The sequence below is a fragment of the Anabrus simplex genome, chromosome 1 (genome assembly GCF_040414725.1).
Source record: "Anabrus simplex isolate iqAnaSimp1 chromosome 1, ASM4041472v1, whole genome shotgun sequence".
Lineage (NCBI taxonomy): Eukaryota > Metazoa > Arthropoda > Insecta > Orthoptera > Tettigoniidae > Anabrus > Anabrus simplex.
The window spans coordinates 358296158-358319966 of NC_090265.1; the positions used below are offsets into that span (position 1 = coordinate 358296158).

Consider the following 23809-nt stretch of genomic DNA (forward strand, 5'->3'; position numbering starts at 1 on the left):
CTGCGGAATAGCAGAGCGAAAGGGCAGATGTCCTCACTGTGTCTGGTTGTGCTCCCCAAGATGTTCCAGTTAGCTTCCGCACAATATTGTTTCTAGCAGCCACTTTCTGCTTGATGTTCAAACAATGTTTTCTCTAGGTTAAGGCATGATCCAGAGTGACTCCGAGGTACTTCTTGGTAGGATTGTGTTGTAATGCTATGCCTTGCCAAGTGACCTTCAGAGTTCGGGAAGCTTCTCTGTTGTTTAGATGGAAAACACAGGTTTGCGTCTTAGCTGGGTTTGGTGTTAGTTGATTCTTCTTGTAATAGCCAGCAAGAGTGTCTAGAGCTGTGGACAATGTTTGTTCAGTCGCCTCGAAGTTATCCCCCTGAGATGTGATGACACAATCATCAGCATAGATGAAACTATTCGTCCCGGCAGGAAGAGGCTGATCATTTGTGTAAATATTGAAAAGCATTGGTGCCAGCACGCTTCCCTGAGGTAGTCCGTTCTTCTGTATCCTCCACCTGCTTCTTTTTCCCTGGAACTCAACGAAGAAACTTCGATTTTGAAGTAGGTTTCTAATGGCACAAGTCAGGTGGAAGTCCTTTGTCATGCTGTATACCTTTCCAAGGAGAATTCGGTGATTAACAGTATCATATGCTGCCGAGAGATCTATAAATGCAGCTCCTGTGATTTTCCGGCTTTCAAAACCATCTTCTATGTGTTTATACCAAACTAGCTGATGTACCCGTGCTTCGCTAAGGGATTCTCAGAAAGACTGACTTTGTGGTTTTCCTAACTGAAATCAACATAGGTCATTACAAAAACGTAAGTATGAATGTAGCGATTAAAAGCAATGCTATCATATAAAATACTCGTTCAAATGGAAAGCCGCACGTTTTATCACTTTTAACGAACAGTGCTGCGGTTAGATTGCGGTGCCAATCTAATAGTCCAAAGTTCCAGAGCTGGGATGACCAGGCTGCAGATTGCCATGAACACTCATCTGCCATTATTCCGTTAAACTGTTCATTCCAATCAGTGCCTCAGAGTAGGGATTGAATAGCCCGAATGCTATGATGATCTAGTGTGTTACGTAGCAGTAGCATTAGAAAATTTATAAACCAGGGCAATGGCATGCTAAAGAAGAAAGTTATCTAACTCCCCAGCTACTTCCCATCAATATTCAGGCAGGCTGTTACACTCTGTACAACTGGGCGAGTTGACTGTGTGGTTAGCGGTGCGCAGCTGTGAGCTTGCATCCGAGAGATAGTGGATTCGAACCCCATTGCCGGCAGTGCTGAAGATGGTATTCTGTGGTTTCCCACTTTCACACCAGTCAAATGCTGGGCCTGTAGCTTAATTAAGGCCTAAGGCACTCCTAGCTCTTTCCTGTCCCATTGTCTGTGGGATGCTAAATGGTTTATTTTGTCACCTATTCAATACATATAAATTTTACATTTAGGAATTTATTTTAATTTCGTTTGAGACATGTTTCGCACTTCATTGAGGGCATCATCAGTCAAATTACCTCCTCAAGGCAAAAATCAGGTACCTGATTAGTATTTAACATGCACAAATTAATACACATTACAATGGGAAAATTAAGTACGAGAAACTCTTGTACAATGGTGATGGTTAAATAATATAAGTTTAAAGAATAAGAAGTTGGCACCAGTGCTTTCCCATTGTCGCCATAAAACCTATGTATGTCGATGCGACGTAAATCAAATAAAAAATACACTGTACGCAGCAGTAATCCTATCTACCGGAGATGAGGGGCAACAGAAGAGACAAAGCACATCACGACAAACAATGGTCAATGTAATGGTATTGTTGATCAATCTTATGAGCTTTCTATATTGTAGGCCTTCACATTTAGTTTTCTTTCAACTCTGTGATTTGTAAAATATTTAATACCGTAAACTGTAGTTTCTTATTCTCCAAATTTACACACCGATTTTCATTAAATACTGTTTACCCATTTTCTCGTTACTCGGTGCTGATATGGGCTTAGTAACAAAGATCCAAATTCATGAATATCTTTGTGATCGTAGCCAGTACGGTAACAATGTATAAGACATGAATATTAGGAAATTTAATACTATATAACAGTTATGTAGCATTCATCGATTACACCTCTAATAAGAAATATTTGAGAATTACATTTTAGGCCTTCCACTAAACTACCATTTCACTCAGCGTGAATAAAATAATTTACAGCCTAGACTATAGCAACTTATTTCCTGACTTTACATACCGATTTTCATCAATATAGGACTACTAATAACAATATTTGAGAATTAAATTTTAGGCCTTCCCCTAAACTACCATTTTTCTCAGCGTGAATACAATTATTGATAGCCTAGATTGTAGCAACTTATTCCCCAACTTTGCATACCCATTTTCTTTAAAATACGACCACTAATAACATAAATAGTTGAGAATTCAATTTTAGGCCTACCCCTAAACTACCATTTCACTCAGTGTGAGTAAAATGATTTATAGCCTAAGATTGTAGTGGCTCATCCCCCGACTTCACATACCGATTTTCATTAGACCACTAATAACCTAAATAGTTGAAAATTCAATTTTAGGTCTTCCCCTAAACTACCATTTCACTCAGCGTGAGTAAAATGATTTATAGCCTAGATTGTAGAGGTTCATCCCCCGACTTCACATACCGATTTTCATTAAATTCTCTTCAACCGTTTTCTTGTGATGCGTGTACATACATACATACATACAGACAGACAGACCGACAGACAGAAATTACGAAAAAGCAAAAAGTGCATTTTCTTGTTACTGTGGGCATGGCCAATACAGAAATACCATTATTTTCAAATTCTGATCAATGTACAGACAAAACTCTTATTTTATATATATAGATAAAGTCCATACATAACTACATAAATAATAATAATTATAATAAGAAGAAGAATCAAGCTTGATTTGTTTTCATTATTAACCCATTTGTTAGAGAATTGTTTCCAAGTTATTCTAGTCCATTACGCTTGCATCAAGTGGAACTATTGTGATTATGTTAATTTGTAAGTGATAGAGTGAACAACTGGTGTGACAGCATGAGTAGAGAGGGCACAAACTGTGGATCAGTGTGTTTGTGTAATGTACAAGCAGTTAGTAGTTAGAATAGATCTTAGTCATGGAATGAAATGTACCAGTTGTGTCTTTATTTATCACCTCCATCACATTACAATATTGACAAAATCTTTAGCATTTTTAAGGGCTAAAACATTTGGTACTTCATTTCTGCTGTAATATGACCGAATACTTCACTGGCAACATCAGACTCACCGAATAGTTCTCAAAATAGTTTGTTTCCACACTTCATACAGTTGTAGCCGAAATTGTGTTTCACTGTGTGGTGGATTATAGTTATTTCAACTGTCAACATTTTGAAGTTTTCGCTTCTAGTTGATTTACCAACATTATACTTTTTTTTTGCATCTCATGCCTTGCTTTGATAACCTACAGAAGTTAATGTTGTAATTAATTCAGCAGTGAGCCAATCAATGTCTTTAATTTAGCATGCACATTTCTGAATCTATTTCTAAAATCTATTGCTTTATCTGCAGACTAAGTTATCTGCAAACAGTCATTGTTTACTCCATGGGCAATACTGAAATTTTTTTCCTGCATGAAGATCAGTATGCTTTAAATTTATTGGCCCTGACCACCAATATGTAATAAACAATTATTTGATATTTACAGGACTGATAAATGCACACTTGTTCCTAACAGCATAAAACATGACCTTCCATGGTTTCTCATTTTCACACCAGGCAAACGCTAGGGCTGTACCTTAATTAAGGCCACAGCTGCTTCCTTCCCACTCCTAGCCTTTTCCTACCCCATCGTCGCCATAAGACCCATCTGTGTCGGTGCGACGTATAGCAAATTGTGTAAAAGGAAAGAAAAAAACAATACCACATTTAAATAACTTACTACTTACCTCTTACCTATATATTACTTCATTCTTCTCTGCATGATGTCAGGTCAGGATGTGCTCCAAAACCTGTATGCTGCTATGCATTGTAGTAGACATTATGAGTTAAAATGCTTAACACTAGTGATTGTATCTTTTTACATGGTAGATGAAAAACTTCACTATCCAACTGTACTCGCTCCTTTTCAGAGGAACTTTCATTTATTCCAAGTATTAACTACCAAAGAATTTAGTTGGGACTTTATTGATTTATTAGTCCTGAATTATGTCTACAGTGTTTTTGTAATTAATACTACCATTACTATTTTCTTCTAATAAACAAGGTACTACTATGTCTTCCCAAAATTTTATTTACTTATCTGATTCATAGGAACTTATGTTTCAGCAGGTGTTGCAACAAAGAAAGTTACTCAAGTTCAACAGTCACAGAGAGGAATGATAGGAGGATCTTCTGTGACTGAGCCTGTGAGTATTTGTGTGTTTAATTTACATTTTGTAATTTAATTTCAGTCCAAAATATTAGTGATTTTGTTGTTGTTCTTTTTTACTGGCTTGTTGTTGGTACAGTATTCCAAGAAATAAAAATTTCTCTTAACAGATTTGGATTATAATTTTTTTTTAATGGGGGAAGAAAAGAGTTAGCTTGCAGTTATATATTTTCTTATACTTATTTGTCAGAAATAGCTTCGAAAACAGTTACTCCATCTAAGAGTTGGCTCTGTAATTTTGTTTTGCTTGGTCTATACTTGGTAAATATATCCATTCAGAATGGCCAGTTTGTAACTATTTGATGATAATAATAAATAAAATCATGAATAAAAATATATAAATAAAATTACTCAAAAACTTAATAAAATTAATCAGCATAATTAACCGAAATGTCCGTAGTATGGGCGCCAGAGTTCATCAGAATGGATCCCTCGAATTTAGATAAGAGCATGATAAACTTTATATCCCAGGGCGTGTACATAATGCTGCGTACTGGTACATCTGCTCAGGCCTTACCTAACCACCTGAAAACGACTAATTAGGTAGGAACTGCACCTAGGTTCATCAATAACACTGATTCTAAAATAGCTAACTATATTCTTAACAAATTCCGTGCATGAGCACCTCATCAACATACAACATTATACATATAATACACACATAAAATATTGCTGGAAGACTCCATATTTACAACAACAACAACAACAACAATAATAATGAAAATCGCGGAAAAACGAAAGTGAGAACTAAGTTACCATTTGTAAATAGTCCGATGAACAATGTACATGTATGAAGATAAATACCCTTCACTGTCTCTATATCAATTCGACTTACCGATTCTCATAATCGGCAGTTATCACATCACACAGATACTGTACCTTGTACTACTGTGTTCACATATTTTAACACTTGTAAAGATATATACACACGTCTGTCGATCCTCAACATAAATTATGGAAAGTCTGAGATAGCTTTCACCAACATATAATGCTAGGCCACCACAAGTGCTACAATACTTAATGCGCAAGCACTCTCCACAATCAGTCACTTTCCACAAACATCACAAGACTATGCTCCACGAACGTTTGAAGTCCAGTCCATTGCAGCCGTGTCACTCCAGTACCGTATATCAGCACCACTTCCTTCCAGTACAGTGCGTCAGTTGTAGTTGTAGTTGTAGTTATCTTCCTTCTCGTTCCTTTACCTTCACCTTTACAATCACCCTTACAATGTTCCTTACAATGTTTTTCGTTGCCGCCGTATCATCAACCTTTATAGACATCAACATCCCCCTCCTCTCAGATGATATGTCTGGATTGGTGCTTGCCAGCCAATCATGAGTGATCTCAAATCAAGACCAAGCCCTGAACTACTTCTTCCTCCCAAGACAATAACAAACTCTGGGGTATATTCCATGAATCACCAAACTTTCCTAATACAACAACAAGCTCATCTCATCAGGCTGGGATATATACATGACTCATGAATTTCCCGACACAAGTACATCACAACAAACACTGGGGTAGCCATATGACTCATTCAAATTACCAGAGTTATTAAAGCAATGTTTTCCCACTCGTGCAAAACAAATTACTCATACCTACATATGTGGATATCTTCCAGCTTACCAATATAAATGGCAAAATATACAAATGAAATACTGATAATAATAATAATAATAAAAAAAATCGAATACTGACAATAATATCTATAACTTCTACATATGATTCTGGGGTGTGATATATGTACTATCACAAGTTAATGGTAATTTATCACTCTTGTATTATTGTTTATTTAGATAAATTCCACAACTGCTTTTTCTTTTGTTGCTTTTGTGAAACATTTTGAAACTCAGGGGATTCAGATTTTTATGTCCTGAGGGCATCCAACATTTTCAGGATTTTGTTTAGAAGCAGCTAAGCAAGATTTATGTACTGGTTTAACTGCTTGGTTTCCATCTGGATGGTTGAGGTTTGAATCCTGGCTGATCTCAAGTTGGAATTTTATCGTTCTGAATATGCGATTTTTTTTTTTCTTACAAAAGAAAAATATCACATGGGAACACATTTACATCTTTGTATAACAACTTTATTGTCACTACGATACATATACTGTTCTCTTCAATCGTCCTTTTTTTTCTATACTCGCACTTGCGATCTTTTTTATTCCCTAAAAATCAATCGCTCTTCTTTTAAAAAACAATCTTCAAAGAATATATACATGTTTCACACCAATGACCTATTGGTGATGTTTCTTGGCACCATATTGGAAGTCTCTTTGTTTAATACATCCATTGCTTTGTCACAAGTCTGTAAAAATCCTGTCCACTGGTACCTTATTCTTCGTAAACCGAGCATGCCATATAAGCAGGATAAGTATATGGACGTTATATGTCCAGGGACACAAAACATTAACATATTAACGCAATTTATAGATCATCGTAACTCCTCTTCGGAGGCAGCCCTACTCTGAGAGTAGCGCCCCTACATATGTGAGTCCCAGAGCACACTGACCTGGTGTGTAACATCTGGTATGGGTCCCAGCTCAGGGTTACGAGTGAAGACCTCGGTGGCATTTGCGGCGGAGAAGGTGGACTTCGGTACGGTAGAGATGGCGGAAGGGGCAAACCCGTAACATCTGTACTCCAGAGGGGCGGCTACGAAACGCATCTGTCTCCATGTTAGGGGTAGCCTAATTTTGAACTTGGCAGTAGGTATAAAATGCCTTTGGGTGTGGCGAGCCCATCGTAACAATAGCCTATATGAACTAAGCAGATATGGTTCCAATTTCCTAGATGGAGGCCTGAGTCCACTTCATGTACTAGCACTAATGGTTCCCTGCCAAGAGACAATTGAAATGTGTGAAATTTTGCTTGAATATGATGGCATTCCTAATGTTCAGGCAAAGATGGAATACAGTGAACATGACAAAGCCTTTGATTTAACAGATGATAGCGACTGCAAGTGTAATGGGAAGAACATGTTGCATGCTCTATGCATGCGGCCAGATGCTGATTTAAACAACATTACAAATGCAGGTGGAGAAGTTGAACACAGATTGTGAGGCACTCTACCTGGGGAACTCTCCGCTCACACTCGCGATAATCAGGGGGAATGTGGAGCTCGTCAAAGCACTACTGGAAACAAGAAAGGCAAACCCCAACCAACAGCTGACATCAAAAGTTGCAGTGCCGCTAGTTATACTGATGACTCGGTCAGGCACGGACAAGCTACCGCCAAACGACGTCATGGAAATGGTTTAACATTGGAACATCATGTCGGAAGGAGGGTGGAACGACAGAACAAAGTGGAGAGGAATCATATTTGCTCCCACCCAGTGTCAGCTGGAAATAGGAAAATGAAGTTGATGATGATTAAATATGATTATCGAAGGTTTTACCACAATTAGGATATCGGACCTACGACAATTACCCCCCTGTAAAACCTTCAATATCTATCCTGGACCTTCCTTTCTCTAGGTCTTAAATTATATCTAGGTGTCCTGATATCTATGTCTTCATCTCTTTTATCCTCCAAGCTAGGTATTGATTTGTGTTGATCCTCCCTGGAGTCCGCATTCTTCTGGGGCCCCTTAGAGAGTGTCCACTCTACAGTCTCCACCTTCTTGTAGGGGTCGAGGTAACACCTTCAATTCTGACGTATGTACCTTCGTCGGTGGTGTAGTTTTCAGGAGATACACACCATTAACCAGTTTTTTTATCCACCTCGAAAGGTCCAAGCCATTTTGGAGCCGTCCCAGCGTGAACTTTTGAAGCCTGTTACTGAGGGGATGGTTTCAACGAACTAGTGTTCCGGGTCTGAACTCCCTTTCCTCTGGTGCAAAGTTGTTCTCGGCTTCTCACCTTGAACGCTCTTCGGCTTGGCGGTGTGCCTGTTGAATCTGCTGTTCGTTCCACACGTGCTATGTATCAGGATCCTCCGGTTCCTCTCCTTGTCCACGGATGAAGTTCCAATCGCCAGTTCTGTTGATTGGACGTCCAAGAAAAAGTTCTGCAGGTGAGAAACCTGTGACGCGATTAACCCGCTGTCTGATGACCAGAAGGGACTCGTGTAGGTGTTGGTCCCACTTGATATGTTCTCTGGTGACCAAGTGAATCTGAAACATCTTCTTTAGCTCCTGGTTTGTCCATTCAGTGGGATTAACCTGTGGCTGGTAGATCGGTGTCGTCCAGTGTTCAATTCTTCACTCTGCCCGAGTTTGCAACCACTGTTTCAAAGTGAACTGACTGCTATTGTCCGTGAGTAGACACCAAGGATACCCATACCGACTGAAGACTTCCGTCCTTAGGAGTTGTACAATATGTCCTGATGTAGCTTCTGGGATGGCGAATGCTTCCACCTATCAGATGAATAGATCAGTCACCACGAAGATCCCTGTTTTTCCCCAAGATGTCCTAGGGTAGGGTCCCATAAGGTCAAGGGCGAGGACCTCCCAAGATTGATGTGGTCGGCGTCCTCTCGTGCTGGTACTCGCCTTCTGGTTGTTTGCCTTAGTGCGAGCACAGATTGCACAGGCTTGAAAGTAGTTCTCGATTTCCTGACATCGCCGAATCAAAGAATAGGTTTCCTCTTGACCAGGATGACCGGCTTCTGGATTATCATGGCATTTGTTCAAAATCTTCGTGGTTTGCGACTTTGGAATGATGGCTGGTGAAGATCCAGGCAGGTGGGAAGTATAAATGCTTACAATATAGTAACTATTTCAATCCACCTATTCAATACAAATTGAATTCCAGATTTCAACGGTTTTAGAAAAAATGACTCCTGTATATTTTAACTTTCAGTTCTTATTCATGACTCAAATCTAAAGCCATATTACGGTTGTTTAAATCAACCACAGCTTTGTGCAAACAATTTTAGCCAAATTTTTAAATTGTAGTTACTATGTTTTGGACGTCAATGAATTTTAGAATTAAGGGTTACTCCAATTCAACATTATAAATGTGAAAACAATTTTCAACCAAACAAGCAATTTTTATATTGTAGTTGCTATGTTTTGGACGTCAATGTATTTTAGAATTTAAGGGTTACTTCTATCCAACATTGTAATTCATATTGTTATACTTTTAATGTGTACATATTTCCTATATTATTACCAAACATGGACATATACTCAAGCAAAATATCTTGTAAAAACAATCCAAATACGACAGGTCTTAACCTTGAGACAATTGTGTAGGCTGAAGATGCTTGTAAATAAAGCAAAACATGTCAAAAAAAAAAAAAAAACAATTTGTATTGAATAGGTGGATTGCAATAGTTACTATATTGTAAGCATTTATAGCAAATTTCAATACGGGCCTAATCATGAGATTAGTTACGTGTAATGTAAGGTGGGAAGTATACTTAAGTATCCCATCTTTGAGTCTGAAGTTCTTGTAGAGCGGTAGAGTGTCGGCCTCCGGATCCCAAGATAGCGGGTTCAAACCCGGCAGAGGTAGTCGGATTTTTGAAGGGCGGAAAAAAGTCCATTCGACACTCCATGTCGTACGATGTCGGCATGTAAAAGATCTCTGGTGACACATTTGGTGTTTACCCGACAAAATTCATTAAATCTCAGCCATAGACGCCCAAGAGAGATCCGGTTTACTCGGTCTGCCATCTAGTGGGGGCCTAGAGTAAAACGGAACGTCGAAATTGACGAGCAGACAGCCAGATGGCGTCAAATTGAAATGTCTGCACACGGTAGCTGAGGCCATATGATTATTATTATTATTATTATTTTTACATCTTAAACTGAACTGGGACAGATCGACAATTAGTGCTGTGTTTGCTGATCCAGGATGCCATTCTGTTACAGGGCATGTCGTCAGTCTGCCACTTCCTTATTCAATCTAAATTGATCTCATTATTTCCTTGCCGGATAGCAAAGAGCACGGGGTCAGTTTGAGACCTCTTAGTTGGCCCAGGAATCTTTCTCTCTCTTATAAATTTGTGGCTGATTTCTATCTGTCCTCAGGATTTCTTGATAGAGTGGCTGCAGCTTGATTGGCTACGCCAGTAACATGACGAATTTTGAAGTCAAAATAGGCAAGGATCAAGGCCCATCACGTCTGTTTGGACTTAGTTCTAGAAACTTGGTTCAACCACTGAAGTGAAGAGTTGTCTGTAAAGAGTCTGAACTTCCTTCCTTCCTTCCTTCTAGATAACTTCTGAACTTCCTGACAGCCCATACAATTGCTAATGCCTTCTTCTTGGCTGTACAGTAGTTTCTCTCGGGAGCAGAAAGTTTCCTACTGGCATACTCAATTATATCCTTGCCGCCTTCTCTCTCATGGAACAGTACAGCTCCAAGACCGATGTCACTTGCATCCGTCTGCAAGCAGACCTCCTGGCTTTATCCAGATAAGCTAGACTTGGAGCATCACAAATAGATCTTTTTAGCTCCTGGAAGGCTGTTTCTTCCCTTTGGGTCCATTTAAATAGTATGTTTTTATTGAGGAGGTCGGATAGCGGAGCAGCTTTCGTTTCAAAGTGTGGCACAAAGCTACTGTACCACCCACAGAGGCCTAAAAATTGATGTACCTGGCATTTCATATAAGGCCTTTCCTGTTCTTGAACGGCCCTTTTCTTCTCAGTTTGTCTCTCCAAGCCCTTGTCTGTCAATACATGACCTAGGTACTCAACTGAGTTTGATGCGAACTGATACTTCTTGACTTGGCAGGTAAGTGTGTGAATCCTCAACCTCTCTAATATTCTAGCTAGGTGTTCCAAATGGTCTGAAAATGCCTTGCTGTAAAGGAGAATGTCGTCCAGATAGATCTGGCAGAATTCTCCTGTGTATCCGAACAAGACTTCGTCCATCAGACGCCTAAAGGTGGCTGGAGCATTCTTAAGACCAAATGGCATGACTCTGAATTGATAGTCCTCTTGGGATGGAAAAAGCAATCATTGATCGAGGTTCTTGTTTGACTTCTACTTGCCAGTAGCCAGAGTTCAAATCGAGGGTACTGAAGACTTTTGCCCCACTCACTTGATTTATCAGATGGCAGAGATCCGGCATGGGGTAGGCATCTGATATAGTCCTGTTATCTACGTGACGTAGGTGCACACAAAGTCGGTAATCACCCATCCTGATACTGAAGGTTCAATCAATCCTTGGTTCTCCATTTCCTTGACTTTTCTTACTATAAATTTTCGTTTATTTGGGTTAAGTGGGTAGTGCCTTTATTTAACTGGGGCATTATCCATACAAATCATTTTATGTTTCACCCTTGTGGTAAATCCGATTCTATCAGTAATGACCTGAGGGAACTTATTCAGCAACTTCTCAAGGTCTTCCTTCTCCACCCTCAATAGCCCTGTTTTCAGTTTGGCCAATACATCAGTTTCTAAAGTTTCTGACTCAGAGGCTTTATTTTCAACCCATGCCAACCTAATTCTGTTTCTACTACTAAAGAATATTTCATTGGCTGTATAATCTATCACCACCCCATATTTAACTGTTTTCTCTAGGGTTAAAATTTTTCTATTAACCTCGGATTCAAACTTCGTAAATTTCTGGCCTACTTCGGTTTTAAAACTGTTGGATTCCTGCTCGATTTCTCCAATCTTCTCCTCGACTTTGTTTTCCAAGGTGTGCATATCACTTACTACTTTATCTACACGCCATAAGACCTATCTGTGTTGGTACGACGTAAAGCCCCTAGCAAAAAAAAAAAAAAAAAAAAAAAATTTATCTACATCTAATTCTACGCTGCTGATTTTGTCATTAATTTTTTTAATATTTTCTTTCAGATCTTTGATCTAGGAATTGATTCGGCCCTTTGTTTCTTGAAACTGGGCCTCGATTTTCCCTTCGAGTTTTTTAGATTGGGTCTAGATATTTTTAGGCTGGGCCTCGATCAAAGTAGTTACTTGTGCAAGTTGTGCGTTATGCTTACCCGGTCGTTGGTTTCCTTCTCGGAGGTAACTTTGAAGTTGAAACTGCCTGGGTCCTGCTTGTTTTCTATCAAATCCTGGCGCAGCCGCTCTCGTAAATCCGCCTTGCTTCCAGCCATTGGTAAACCTCGGGATGCCAGCGCCTTCCTTCAAATCATCACGGTCATTTGATCAGTCTTCATTGCTGAATTTCGAAAGACCTGACGCAGTCACCAATTAATTGTTCTCAATATGCGATTTTTCTTTTTTTCTTACGAAAGAAAAATATTACATGAGAACACATGTACTTCTTTGTATAACAACTTTGTCATCTATATATATAAAATAGGAGTTTTGTCTGTACATTGCTCAGAATTTGAAAAGAATGGTATTTCTGTATCGGTCATGTCCATAGTAACAAGGAAATGCACTTTTTACTTTTCTGTAATGTCTGTCTGTCTGCCTGTCTGCCTGCCTGTCTGTCTGTCTGTCTGTCTGTACACGCATCACTAGAAAACGGCTAAAGAGAACTTAATGAAAATCGGTATGCAAAGTCGGAGAATAAGTCGCTACAATCTAGGCCATACATAATTTTATTCACACTGATGGAAATGGTAGCTTAGGGGAAGGCCGAAAAGTTAATTTTCAATTATTTATGTTATTAGTGGTCCTACCTTAATAACAATTGGTATGCAAAGTCGGGGAATAAGTTGCTAAATTCTAGGCTATAAATAATTTTATTCACTCTGGGTGAAATGGTAGTTTAGGGGAAGGCCTAAAACTTAATTCTTAAATATTTACATTATTAGTGGTCCTATTTCATTGGAAATTGGTATGAGAAGTTGGAGAATGAGCCACTGCAATCTAGACTATAAATAATTTAATTTACCCTGAGCGAAATGGTAGTTTAGTGGAAGGCCTAAAATTTAATTCTCAAATATATATTAGTGGTCGTATCGATAAATACTACATAACCAAAGTTATATATAATTAAATTTCCGACCATTTGTGTCTTATACATTTTTACCGCACCGGTTGTGGTAACATAGATATTCATGAATTTGTATTTTTGCTGTTAAGTCCATATCAACGACGAATCACGAGAAAATGGGTTAACAGAATTTAATGAAAATCGGTATATAGAGTCGGGGAATAAAAAAACTACAGTCTAAGCTATAAACAATTTTATTCACCCTGGATGAAACTGTAGTTTAGCGGAAGGGCACGTAAAATGTAATTTGTAAATACGGTACCTATGTTATTGGTCCTATGGAAAAGTACTACATACGGTAACAAAAGTTATAGAGAATACAATTTCCGATCATTTATGTTAATCTATTTAAAATAAATTGTGTATTGATTGGTGGAAAAATACTTTTCTTATCTATACATTTATGTTTTATTCAGTTTTAACGTACCGACTATGATAAGAGTGGTATTTCAGAGTTGGAAGAAAACTAAATGTGAAGGCTTACAATATCGAAAGGGCATAACATTGATCAACAATAACATTACATTGGCCACTGCTTCCTTTTTATTTATTTTTTTATTTGCTTTACGTCGCATCGACATGGATAGGTCTTATGGCGACGATGAGGGAGGTGGGGCTAGGAGTGGGAAGGAAGCGGCCGTTGCCTTAATTAAGGTACAGCCCCAGCATTTGCCTGGTGTGAAAATGGGAAACCACGGCAAACCATCTTCAGGGCTGCCGACAGTGGGGTTCGAACCCACGATCTCCCGAATACTGGATACAGGCCGCACTTAAGCGACTGCACCTATCGATTTCGGTACTATTGTTTGTTGTGATGTTCTTTGTCTCTTATGCTGCCTCTCAACTCCGACAGATGGGATTACTGCTGCGTACCGAGTATAATAGCCTGACTGAATATTGGCGGGAAATAGCCGGAGAGTTAAAAAACTTTCTTCTTTAGCATGCCATTCCTTTGGTTCATACATTTTCTGATACAGCTGTTACGTAACATACTGGTTCATCATAGTATTCCAGCTGTTCGATCCCTACTCTGATGCGCTGTTTTGAATGAGCAATTGGCATACTTCAGGCAGAGGCTCACTTGGTAGTAGTAGTAGTAGTAGTAGTAGTAGTAGTTTTTTTTTTTTTTTTTTTTTTTTTTTTTTTTGTTATGGCAGGGGAAAATCTTTTAAAGACACCACTCTGTGTGGGAGTTGGATTTCCACCAACTAAAAACCCCTGCCCTCTTCACTCAGACCATTCTGGAACTGCTTGTCGGCATGACATCAGAATGGAGTGATGTATGTTATTAAGTTCTTCCTTTCTCTTCTTTCTCCTTCGTCCCCATAATGCTTGTCGCCATTGCCTTTACTGTGTTCCAGGCAAACGGGCTCTCTAACATAATCTGAACCAGATTCCCTGGCGTGAGTTGTCGGCCAAGCTGTTGGCAGGCTTTTCTTCGTTCTTCTTCCCATCGAACACAGTAGAAAAAGGTGTATTCTACTGTATCCCTTTCAGAACAGTACTGACAACCATCTCCCTGCATCTTTCCCATCTTCATGGCGTATACGCCGAATCTTCCATGTCCTGTCAGGATCTGCGACAGATAGTAATCTACCTGCCGATGTCTACATTTAAGCCAGTCTCCTATGTTGGGTATTAGCTTTTTTGTCCATTGGCCAACATCGGTTGTGCCATCCCATCGGTCTTGCCAGTCTAGTAAGAGTTGGTTCCTCGAGGCTTTCTTTTCCTCAGCAGATATAGTTGCACCCCTTTCATGCCAAAGTTTTCTCTCTATAACGAGGAGGTCAATGGGAATACTGGCAGCTACAACTTGTAAAGCTGCTGTCGAAACAGTTCGATATGCACAGGTAACTCTGAGCAGCATTTTCCTCTGTACTCTTTCCATAGCTCTTCGGTGAATCTTCCTCCTGAGTGCATTGTGCCAGATAGGTGCAGCATAAAGTAAAATGGAATATACTGCAGAGCACATAATCTGTCTCTTAACTGTTCTTGGTCCCCCGATGTTAGGCATAAGTCTGGCTAATGCCGATGCCTTCTTCTCTGCCTTTTGGGTTACTGCCTTCACATGTGCACCAAATGTGCAATTCCTGTCAATAAGAACCCCAAGGTATCGTACAGACTTTCCTGGGATAATCACTGTATCATTTAATAAGAAACGGACATTTTTCCAATTCCTGGAACCTTTCAAAATTACAGCCTCAGTCTTATGTGGAGCCAATCTCAACTTATTATTTACCATCCAAAGGTTAACTCGTCTCAGTGATTCATTTACTCGGAAGGTCAGTTCTTCTACATTCTCTGCTATTACCACTATTGCAAGGTCATCTGCATAACCAATAGATGTTGTCCCTTTTGTCAGCTGCAGGCGTAAGACACCATCATATAGAATGTTCCACAAGGTGGGTCCTAGGACAGATCCCTGTGGAACGCCAGCACTCATTTCAAGATCTTCTAAATCATGAAATCGTATTCTTCGTCCTTTGAAGTACTTAACGATTATTTGTTGTAGATACTGAGAAATGTTCATCCTACGAAGTTCTCTCAAAATAATGCTCCAAGAAGCAGTGTTAAAAGCATTTTTGACATCTAGCGTTATCAAGGCAGCCCATTTCTCACTGCTTTCTGCCTGTATTTGAATCACCCTCTCAATAGCTTGGGTTGTGGTTCTACCCTTTCTAAATCCAAACTGGTTCGAAGAAAGTCCTCCCTGTTCAAGTTCTTTCTCCAGTCTAGTTTTAATCAATCCTTCGTAAAGTTTGCTCAAGGTGTTTAATAAGCACAGTGGCCTGTATGCTGATGGATCTAATGATAGTTTCCCTGCCTTCAATAACAGCACTAGCTTGGCTACTTTCCACTCATCGGGGAATTCACGCTTTTTTAATAAATCATTGAAGACTGATAAGATCCAACCAGTAGTAGTAGCAGCAGCAGCAGCAGCAGCAGCAGTAGTAGTAGTAGTAGTAGTAGTAGTAGTAGTAGTAGTAGTAGTAGTAGTAGTGATGATGATGATGCTTGTTGTTTAAAGGGGCCGAACATCGAGGTCATCAGCCCCAGTAGTAGTAGTAGTAGTAGTAGTAGTAGTAGTATGCACTGGTCTTGAATAACAATTAAAGCTATTCCAAATTATAGCACCACAAATCACTAAATAACTCATAACTCAACCCTGAAAAGAGCCGCTTCTTCCTCTTCATTTTTTTTTTAACTCTACATTCAATTAATTCCAAGGTACTCTTAGGAAACAGATTAGTAAAAGGTCATAGTTTTTGCCCTGGGAGCCGCCACTATTTGACCCTCTCCCCGCCGAAGAGGGACGAAGAATGTTCGCGGATCACGGTAGTCTGCGGCTTGGTCATTCCAGTTCTGGAACTTTGGACTGTTAGATCGGCAGCTTAGTCCTGTTCGTTAAAAGTGAGAAAATGTCTGGTTTTTCATTTGATCGAGTATTTCATATGAAAGCATTGCTTTTAATCGCGCCATTCCTACCAACGTTATTGTAATGTACCATGTTGATTTCAGTTGTGAAAACCACTAAGACAGTCTTTCTGAGGATTTAAAAAGGCAGGTGGAGAGTGAGTTTCTACCATTATAATGAAAGCTTCTCAACCTGATTGTGACTGATGGTATGCAAGCTGGTCTACCATTACAGTGAGAATCCCTAAACTCAGTCTTCATATGAGAAAATATGTTTGGTGACTTTCCCGTCGTGTTTCTAGGGTAGCGTTAAGAGCTATGCAATTTCATACAATTTTGCTCACAACGTGCACACTACCTAACCTAGAATTCTGTATACAATGCAGAATTCCGTAGCGAAGCACGGGTACATCAGCTAGTTCTAATATATAAGTAGGATAAGTATATGGACATTATATGTCCAGGGACACAAAACAAAAATATATTAACACAATTTATAGATCATTGTAATTCCCTATTGTTTTATCTATAATATTAAATATGATTATTGAAGGTTTTACCACAATTAGGATATCGGACCTACTACAATTTTACCACCTGGGATTTCATGCAGTATCCGGAAGGACATCTGGTCTTTAACTCCCAGCCAAAATCAGAACCGAGGATATCACTTTCTTAGATTGGCCGGCCCGCTTCCCTGACCTCAGTCATATCAAGCATACTTGGAGTTTATGCGAGCACCCTGTTGTGGATTCTCAGGAATCTCTGTGAACCGTCCATCAGTTTCAGATTACTGAAATTCATAGGTGGGACTCCAAACACTAAACACTGTTTTCAGGGCAGTTTTAGTATTGCAGCCTGTTTGTATTACATAATTATGTTGCTGTCAGGGAGGCAAAGATGAGACAATTTCTTAACCCCCAACACATGGGATGGTTGATCCTGTTTATCCTGGGAAAGTTGTGAATGGCAAAATGGACACAAGTGGCGTGAGGGTATTTATTGAGAATAAATAGAATGAGAATGGCATGGGCAACTTTGTAGCAGGCAGGTTTTTCAGATTTTCTTAACTTTTGCTAAATTTGATGTTTTTGTCATAGCAGTGTGATTTTTCTTCTTATTCCATTTCTTTTGAATGAACCAGAATATGGAAATTGAGATTTTAGGTTTGCAGTTGGTTGTAGCTCTCATTTCTTCATTGCATTGTTTCCTCTAATCTAGATGCTGCTGCATCAAGGAAATATAACAGCTCTACATTTTACTCTTTCCCTCCACCATTTCTCATCCATCTCGATATTTCAGTCTAGACCCCTTTGCTTAATGCGGTTGTTAAGCAGGTTAAAACATCTATGCATATCTAGGTCTTTCTCAGTCTTTCTTCCCTCTCATTTATAATTCCATAATTTGTTTTGGTATTCTTTCATACTTCACTTGCCTTTTTTTCACTCAGCTTTTTATTCTTTCTCTATGTCAATATTTCTCACTCTTTCTCTCGCTCTCTCTGTGTGTGTCTTCTGTAAAATTTAAACATTTCACTTCTGTTTCCTCTATCTGATTTTCATCCTTCCTTGCACTGGCTAGGTCTTGGCAATATATGGTATGCTTTGTATGTAATTTCTTCATAAGCCATGGTAGATTGTGTAATCGGTGGTATGAAGCACTCCTATATTGTATCCTCCTGCTGATTTCCATATCCAGTTTTGATTTTTTTTCTGTAAGTCATTTCATAACTCGTTGAACTATTCCACTATTTATGTACATATTTACTCCTACAGTTCTGGTTTGGATGAAGGGCTGATGACCTTAGATGTTAGGCCCCTTTAAACAACAAGTATGATGATCATCATCATCATCAAGCTTTGGATGAATATTTCACCAATAAATTAATTGTTTTTGCACCTTTTCTTGCACAGAGAAATTCCAAGATTGTTCAACAGTTCTTTCTCAAGTCTAGGATAGTCCTAGCATGAACTTTTAGATAAGCTTACCTTGGCAATTATTTTCCTCCTTTTCTATTGATAAACTTTGTCCTCCACCGAGCTCGATAGCTGCAGTCACTTAAGTGCGGCCAGTGTCCAGTATTCAGGAGATAGTGTGTTCGAACCCCACTGTCGGCAGCCTTGAAGATGATTTTCCGAGGTTTCCCATTTTCACACCAGGCAAATGCTTGAGCTGTACCTTAATTAAGGCCACGGCCGCTTCCTTCCCAGTCCTAGCCCTTTCCTGCCCCATCGTCGCCATAAGACATATCTGTGTCAGTGCGACGTTAAGCCAATAGCAATCAAACTTTGTCCTCCACTTTCAATATTTCTCTCTTTGTGTTTGCTTGTTAGTCTATTGCTTCACCTTATTCAGGGAACTTTTTTTCTTTCTGGCTTTGGAAGAAATAACATAAAATCTTTGTCACTTAAGTGTCTGCATCTGGGTTATTTATGTCCACATTTGTAGATAAGTAATTTCTTCTCTATTTCATCCTTAATCTACTTTATTTGTTACCTTTGTTTAGCTTTCATGCTATGTTTGTTCTTTCCTTTGCCACTCATTAAGAACTTTCCCTTTGTTTGAGATCATCATCAGGGAACGGATTTATATGTACTAATAAGTATTGAAATATGCACATATATATTTAGTTATTTTTATTGAAAAATGGAATTATATATGGACTTAAAATTACACACATAACATTAATTTCTATTTAATATCACAGTTCAAAGAAGCTAAACAAAGTAGATCTACATGCGGCATAATGTTGCACTGTCTGACACATCCCACTCTGACGAGTCTAGTGTCAGACCTAAGATGAAACGCTGGTTAATAGAGCAAACGCCTGAAAAGCCATACATCTAATTTTTTATCTGATTTTTTATATGCTCTATTGGTGGGAAAATATCTGATTCCCTCCATGGGAACTTAGAATTTCCATTTAGAATTGCTAGGCGGGCATTAATTCCATTGTGGAGTTTTATCTCCCGTATGCAGTTATCAGACTGTGCCTCTTAAATAGGCTTCTGATTAGTTCACCTGCATACACCCCAGCGTCAGTTGGTAGGGTCTGACACGTCCCACTCTGACGAGTCTAGTGTCAGACCTAAGATGAAACGAGTGAAAAGCCATACATCTAATTTTTTTATCTGATTTTATATGCTCTATTGGTGGAAAAATATCTAATTCCCTCAATGGGAACTTAGAATTTCCATTTAATAAGAATCTGGCGTGGTCTCTGCCCAAACGCATAATAAGTCGCAGACAATGCACTTCATTATGCGAAAGATGTTCTTTCTCACAGAAGCAAAACTGTCATTGTATATAGCCATTGTGCCATGATTGTACTTTCCTTTGACATGGTAGAAACTCACCGTTTGTTCAAGATATTTAATTGCTCATTTGTTTTTATTTTGTTTCAGTCAAAAGAAGCTGCTGTAGAAGTATTGAGGCAGGTGGAGGCGAGTGAGCAGCCTATGTTGCCACCTATAGGTCCATTGGTACGACCTCGTGCAGTAGTGGGAGATCTTATGTATGTCATGAAACAAGGCTACTATGGTGTGTGGTCTCGCGCTAAAGTTCTCGAAGTCATACCCAAATCTGGTGAGGTATGTGGGACAATGTCAGTCAACCTCTTTAGTAGACAAAAAAGACTTGGATAAATTGTTATCTTGACATAAATGGGCTCATTCTTCATCTTCAGTTCTATATTTATTTCTTCATTACTCTATTGCGCTTGTCCCTGCTTCCTGTCTTCATCAAGTTGGTGAGTATCAATACTTATTGAGGGGAGTAGTATAAACTTTACCTGTTGATCCTGCCTTCTTCTTATCCTAGACTTCCTACATAAAGATAAAACCTGTCAAGAAAGTCCCCTCAATTAAGTAACATGCCTGCACCCCTAATGAAGCTAGTAAGCTGAATCTGGCTCATCAGGGCAGAAAAGAAATTAATGTAGAACTAGGATTGATGAACTTAGGGCCAATCTGTGTAAAACCAATATATTCGGAAGAAATTTAATTTGTCCTGGATTTTTATGTTTGTCCTTGTCTCTTCTTTCTGTTGCTCCATGTTACCACAAAGTCATGCCATCGTGTTTATCATAGTGTATTTCCTGTCTTCCCTGTTGGATTTTATTTATCCCTTGTTTGTCTCCTCTCCATTATTAAAATGACAGATCAGTGTAGAAAGAGGGAGCAATAGAAAGAAAAAAGGAAAGAAACAAAAAAATAGAAATGACCAAAGATATATTCCACTTCTTCACACACTGTTGTCTCCTTTGGAATGAACTCCGTACTTATCAATACCAGTTCTTCTTGTTTTGTTTGTTAATAGTCCCCGGTGAGCTTGCTTTTGATTACCAGTATATCAGGTGTTTGGAATTGTAGTAAAGGCCATTCTTGAGAGAATTATAGTCTTGATCTAAAATCAAGGAAAATTGAGATATATACAGCAAAGGGAGACACATTTATCCATATAAGGATATAAGATGTCTGAAGAATGGCTTCATCAATGAGTATGGACATATTCTTCCTCCTCCCTGCAATAAAACTGGGAGATTGAAACAACCAAGCTCAGTTGGCATTGAGAGCAAATAGAACAAGAAGAACTGGATTTAGTGACAAAGATGACAGTGTCTGAAAATGTGGAACTTGTTCTTGTACACTTCCTAATGCAGAAAGTGAATGCACTCCCTAATGCAGAAAGTGAATGCACTCGAAAATGCTAAGTCCAGCTGTACAGTGACTAGCATTGTCACATGATGTTGTGGTTCCTAGTTCGATATTCAGGGGCAATGAAACATTACTTGTGTAGAAGTTGCCATCATAATTGGAGTATCTACAAACATGGGAAGAAATTAGATAGCACCATTTCCTGTAAATGGCCTGAAATACAAGTGAGGTAGAAGGTAGCAGGTAGACTATTACGTGTGTTATGCGTGCCTGTTTGTGAAGAGCTGTAGCCCAGTGGGTATGGACTTAGGTTTACAGTAGGAACATGGGTTGTTGGAACCGGCTTCGGATTTTTATTTTTTACTCCACCAACAACGTCAGCGGGCAAACCAACTACATTAGAGGATGGCCCCACCACTTATTACATACATATAGGTCATTCTACCAGCAACTATGGCACACCGAGGACCAACTACATTAGAGGATGGCCCCACCACTTATTACATACATATAGGTCATTCTACCAGCAACTATGGCACACCGAGGACCTCACATCCATGAGCAGGTATTGCTCTTGTTGAAGAAGGAAATGTAACCACAACAGAGGCTGAACAACTCTACGACATCCCACAGAGTATATGATACGTTGGATAAAACATTTTTGAGAATGAGGAGATGTAAGCCAACATGCTGGCTTGGATTCATGGTGGGTCTCGAACCAGGAACTGGACAATCGCTTGATCGCTGAGGCCTGTTTTAGCCGTTCATGAATGTTGTGCAGCTAGGCCAGGCCACACCTTTTCCCGGCAGCTTGAGGGTGACCTTGAGGTGCCAGAATAAGGCAAAATTGCAGTCCCAGTGATTGGCTAAGAAACTAAAGCTCGCTGATGCACTTGCTGAAGACAATGTGCTACGTGATTGGTTCGATGTCATATTCGCCGGTGAAAGCACATTTTCCTTGGCAAACAACAGGCCAGTATCACTCTCTTGGCACCTGACACATTCCAGTATACATGGCCAAGCATCAGCTCTCTGGCCGTGTATCTGTTGGGTGCTGGGGTTGGATAATCTCTCGTGGGATAGGAATGTTGCACAGAATCAAGCATTGTCTCACTGCCAGGCAATGTACACGTTTTAGAAAATGTTATAGTGCCCTCCTTGAGGGTACTTCATCTCTCCTGTGTTACACAATTTCAGTAGGACCTGCTCCACACATCCTGATCAGTTCAAGAAGGGTTCATAAGGCAAAGTCAGGTCGAGCTTTTCGGCTGGTCTCCTCATGGAGCAGACATGAATCCCATCGACAATGTGTGGGCCAAGATGGAGAAAGTAATGATAGAAACCTGACCCGATGTCAGCTGTGGTCAGCTGCAGCCTGGGGAGAGGTGGCAGGTGACTAAAATATGAAGGTTTCTGTTTTAATCATTTCCATGACCACATACCTGGAAGAAGTTATGCAGAATGGTCGTGTGTAGTCCTCTTACAATAACTTACTGAGAAGGCCACAAATAAGCCCACTCACTGTAAATAATGGCATGATAAAACAAAACACAAAAAAAAGCCTGTACATTTGGAGCCACTTCACAAAACATGACCGCCAGATAAAATATAGTCCTTACATTATGACATTACAACGAATGTGGTCACTTGATGGATTTATTATGTCCCAGGCTGAGAGACTTACCAAGCCAAGTTCTCTCGCTGCATAAAAGTGATGAAATAGAATGTAATTCGGCTCTATCCTTCCACGTGTATATGTTGTGGACAACCATAACTTCCAGGGGACGTTCACTTTCTGTTTCTTACTTTGATATAGTGGGAGAAATCTGGTAAAGTATACTAATACTGCCTTAGGTGTAGTATTATTTTCTAGAGTTCACCTCCATATCATATCTTTAATGTTTTGTGATGCTGTATGTGTACAACCTGTAATAATCACCTTGTTCTAATTACAAATACTCAGGTAAGAAAGCTAGTTGGAGCAAAATATATACAAGTCTAGAAAATAGATGGAGAGCAGCGACTTACCATGTAAAAACAAATGGATAAGAGTAACATAAAAGAAAGACATGGGTCCAAAATTCTTTGTCTGCAGCCTTCATCAATGGAGGATAGCATTATAATGGAAGAGGTCATTGTTGGCAAGTATTTGCTACATGAGATAAAGGGAGTGGGGATACATACAGACAAGAGAATGGAATTACTTAACATCTAGTATTGAATCTTGACCCCTACCACCTGAACACCCCCTTGAAATAGCATGTAATTTTCTCCTAACCAGTCTGCCTGACTCAAAATTCCTAACCCTCCTTTCTACCCAGCACAACCTGACAAAACATTAATTCCATGCTCTGAGAGGATTATGAGATAACCCGGACATCATCCTTCTTTCTGCCGACAAACGATCCACCATAGTTGTCATGAACTACCA

The 23809-nt window shown here is 39.4% G+C and overlaps 1 protein-coding gene across 1 annotated transcript in view; it reads left to right on the forward strand.

Moving 5' to 3' along the window:
* egg (eggless) overlaps nt 1-23809 on the forward strand; it is a 351731-nt gene that overhangs the window by 79261 nt on the left and 248661 nt on the right. The window contains exons 7-8 of the mRNA XM_068226657.1: nt 4335-4414; nt 20128-20344. Of these exons, the coding sequence (XP_068082758.1) occupies nt 4335-4414; nt 20128-20344 (297 nt within the window). The remainder of the gene's footprint in view (nt 1-4334; nt 4415-20127; nt 20345-23809) is intronic.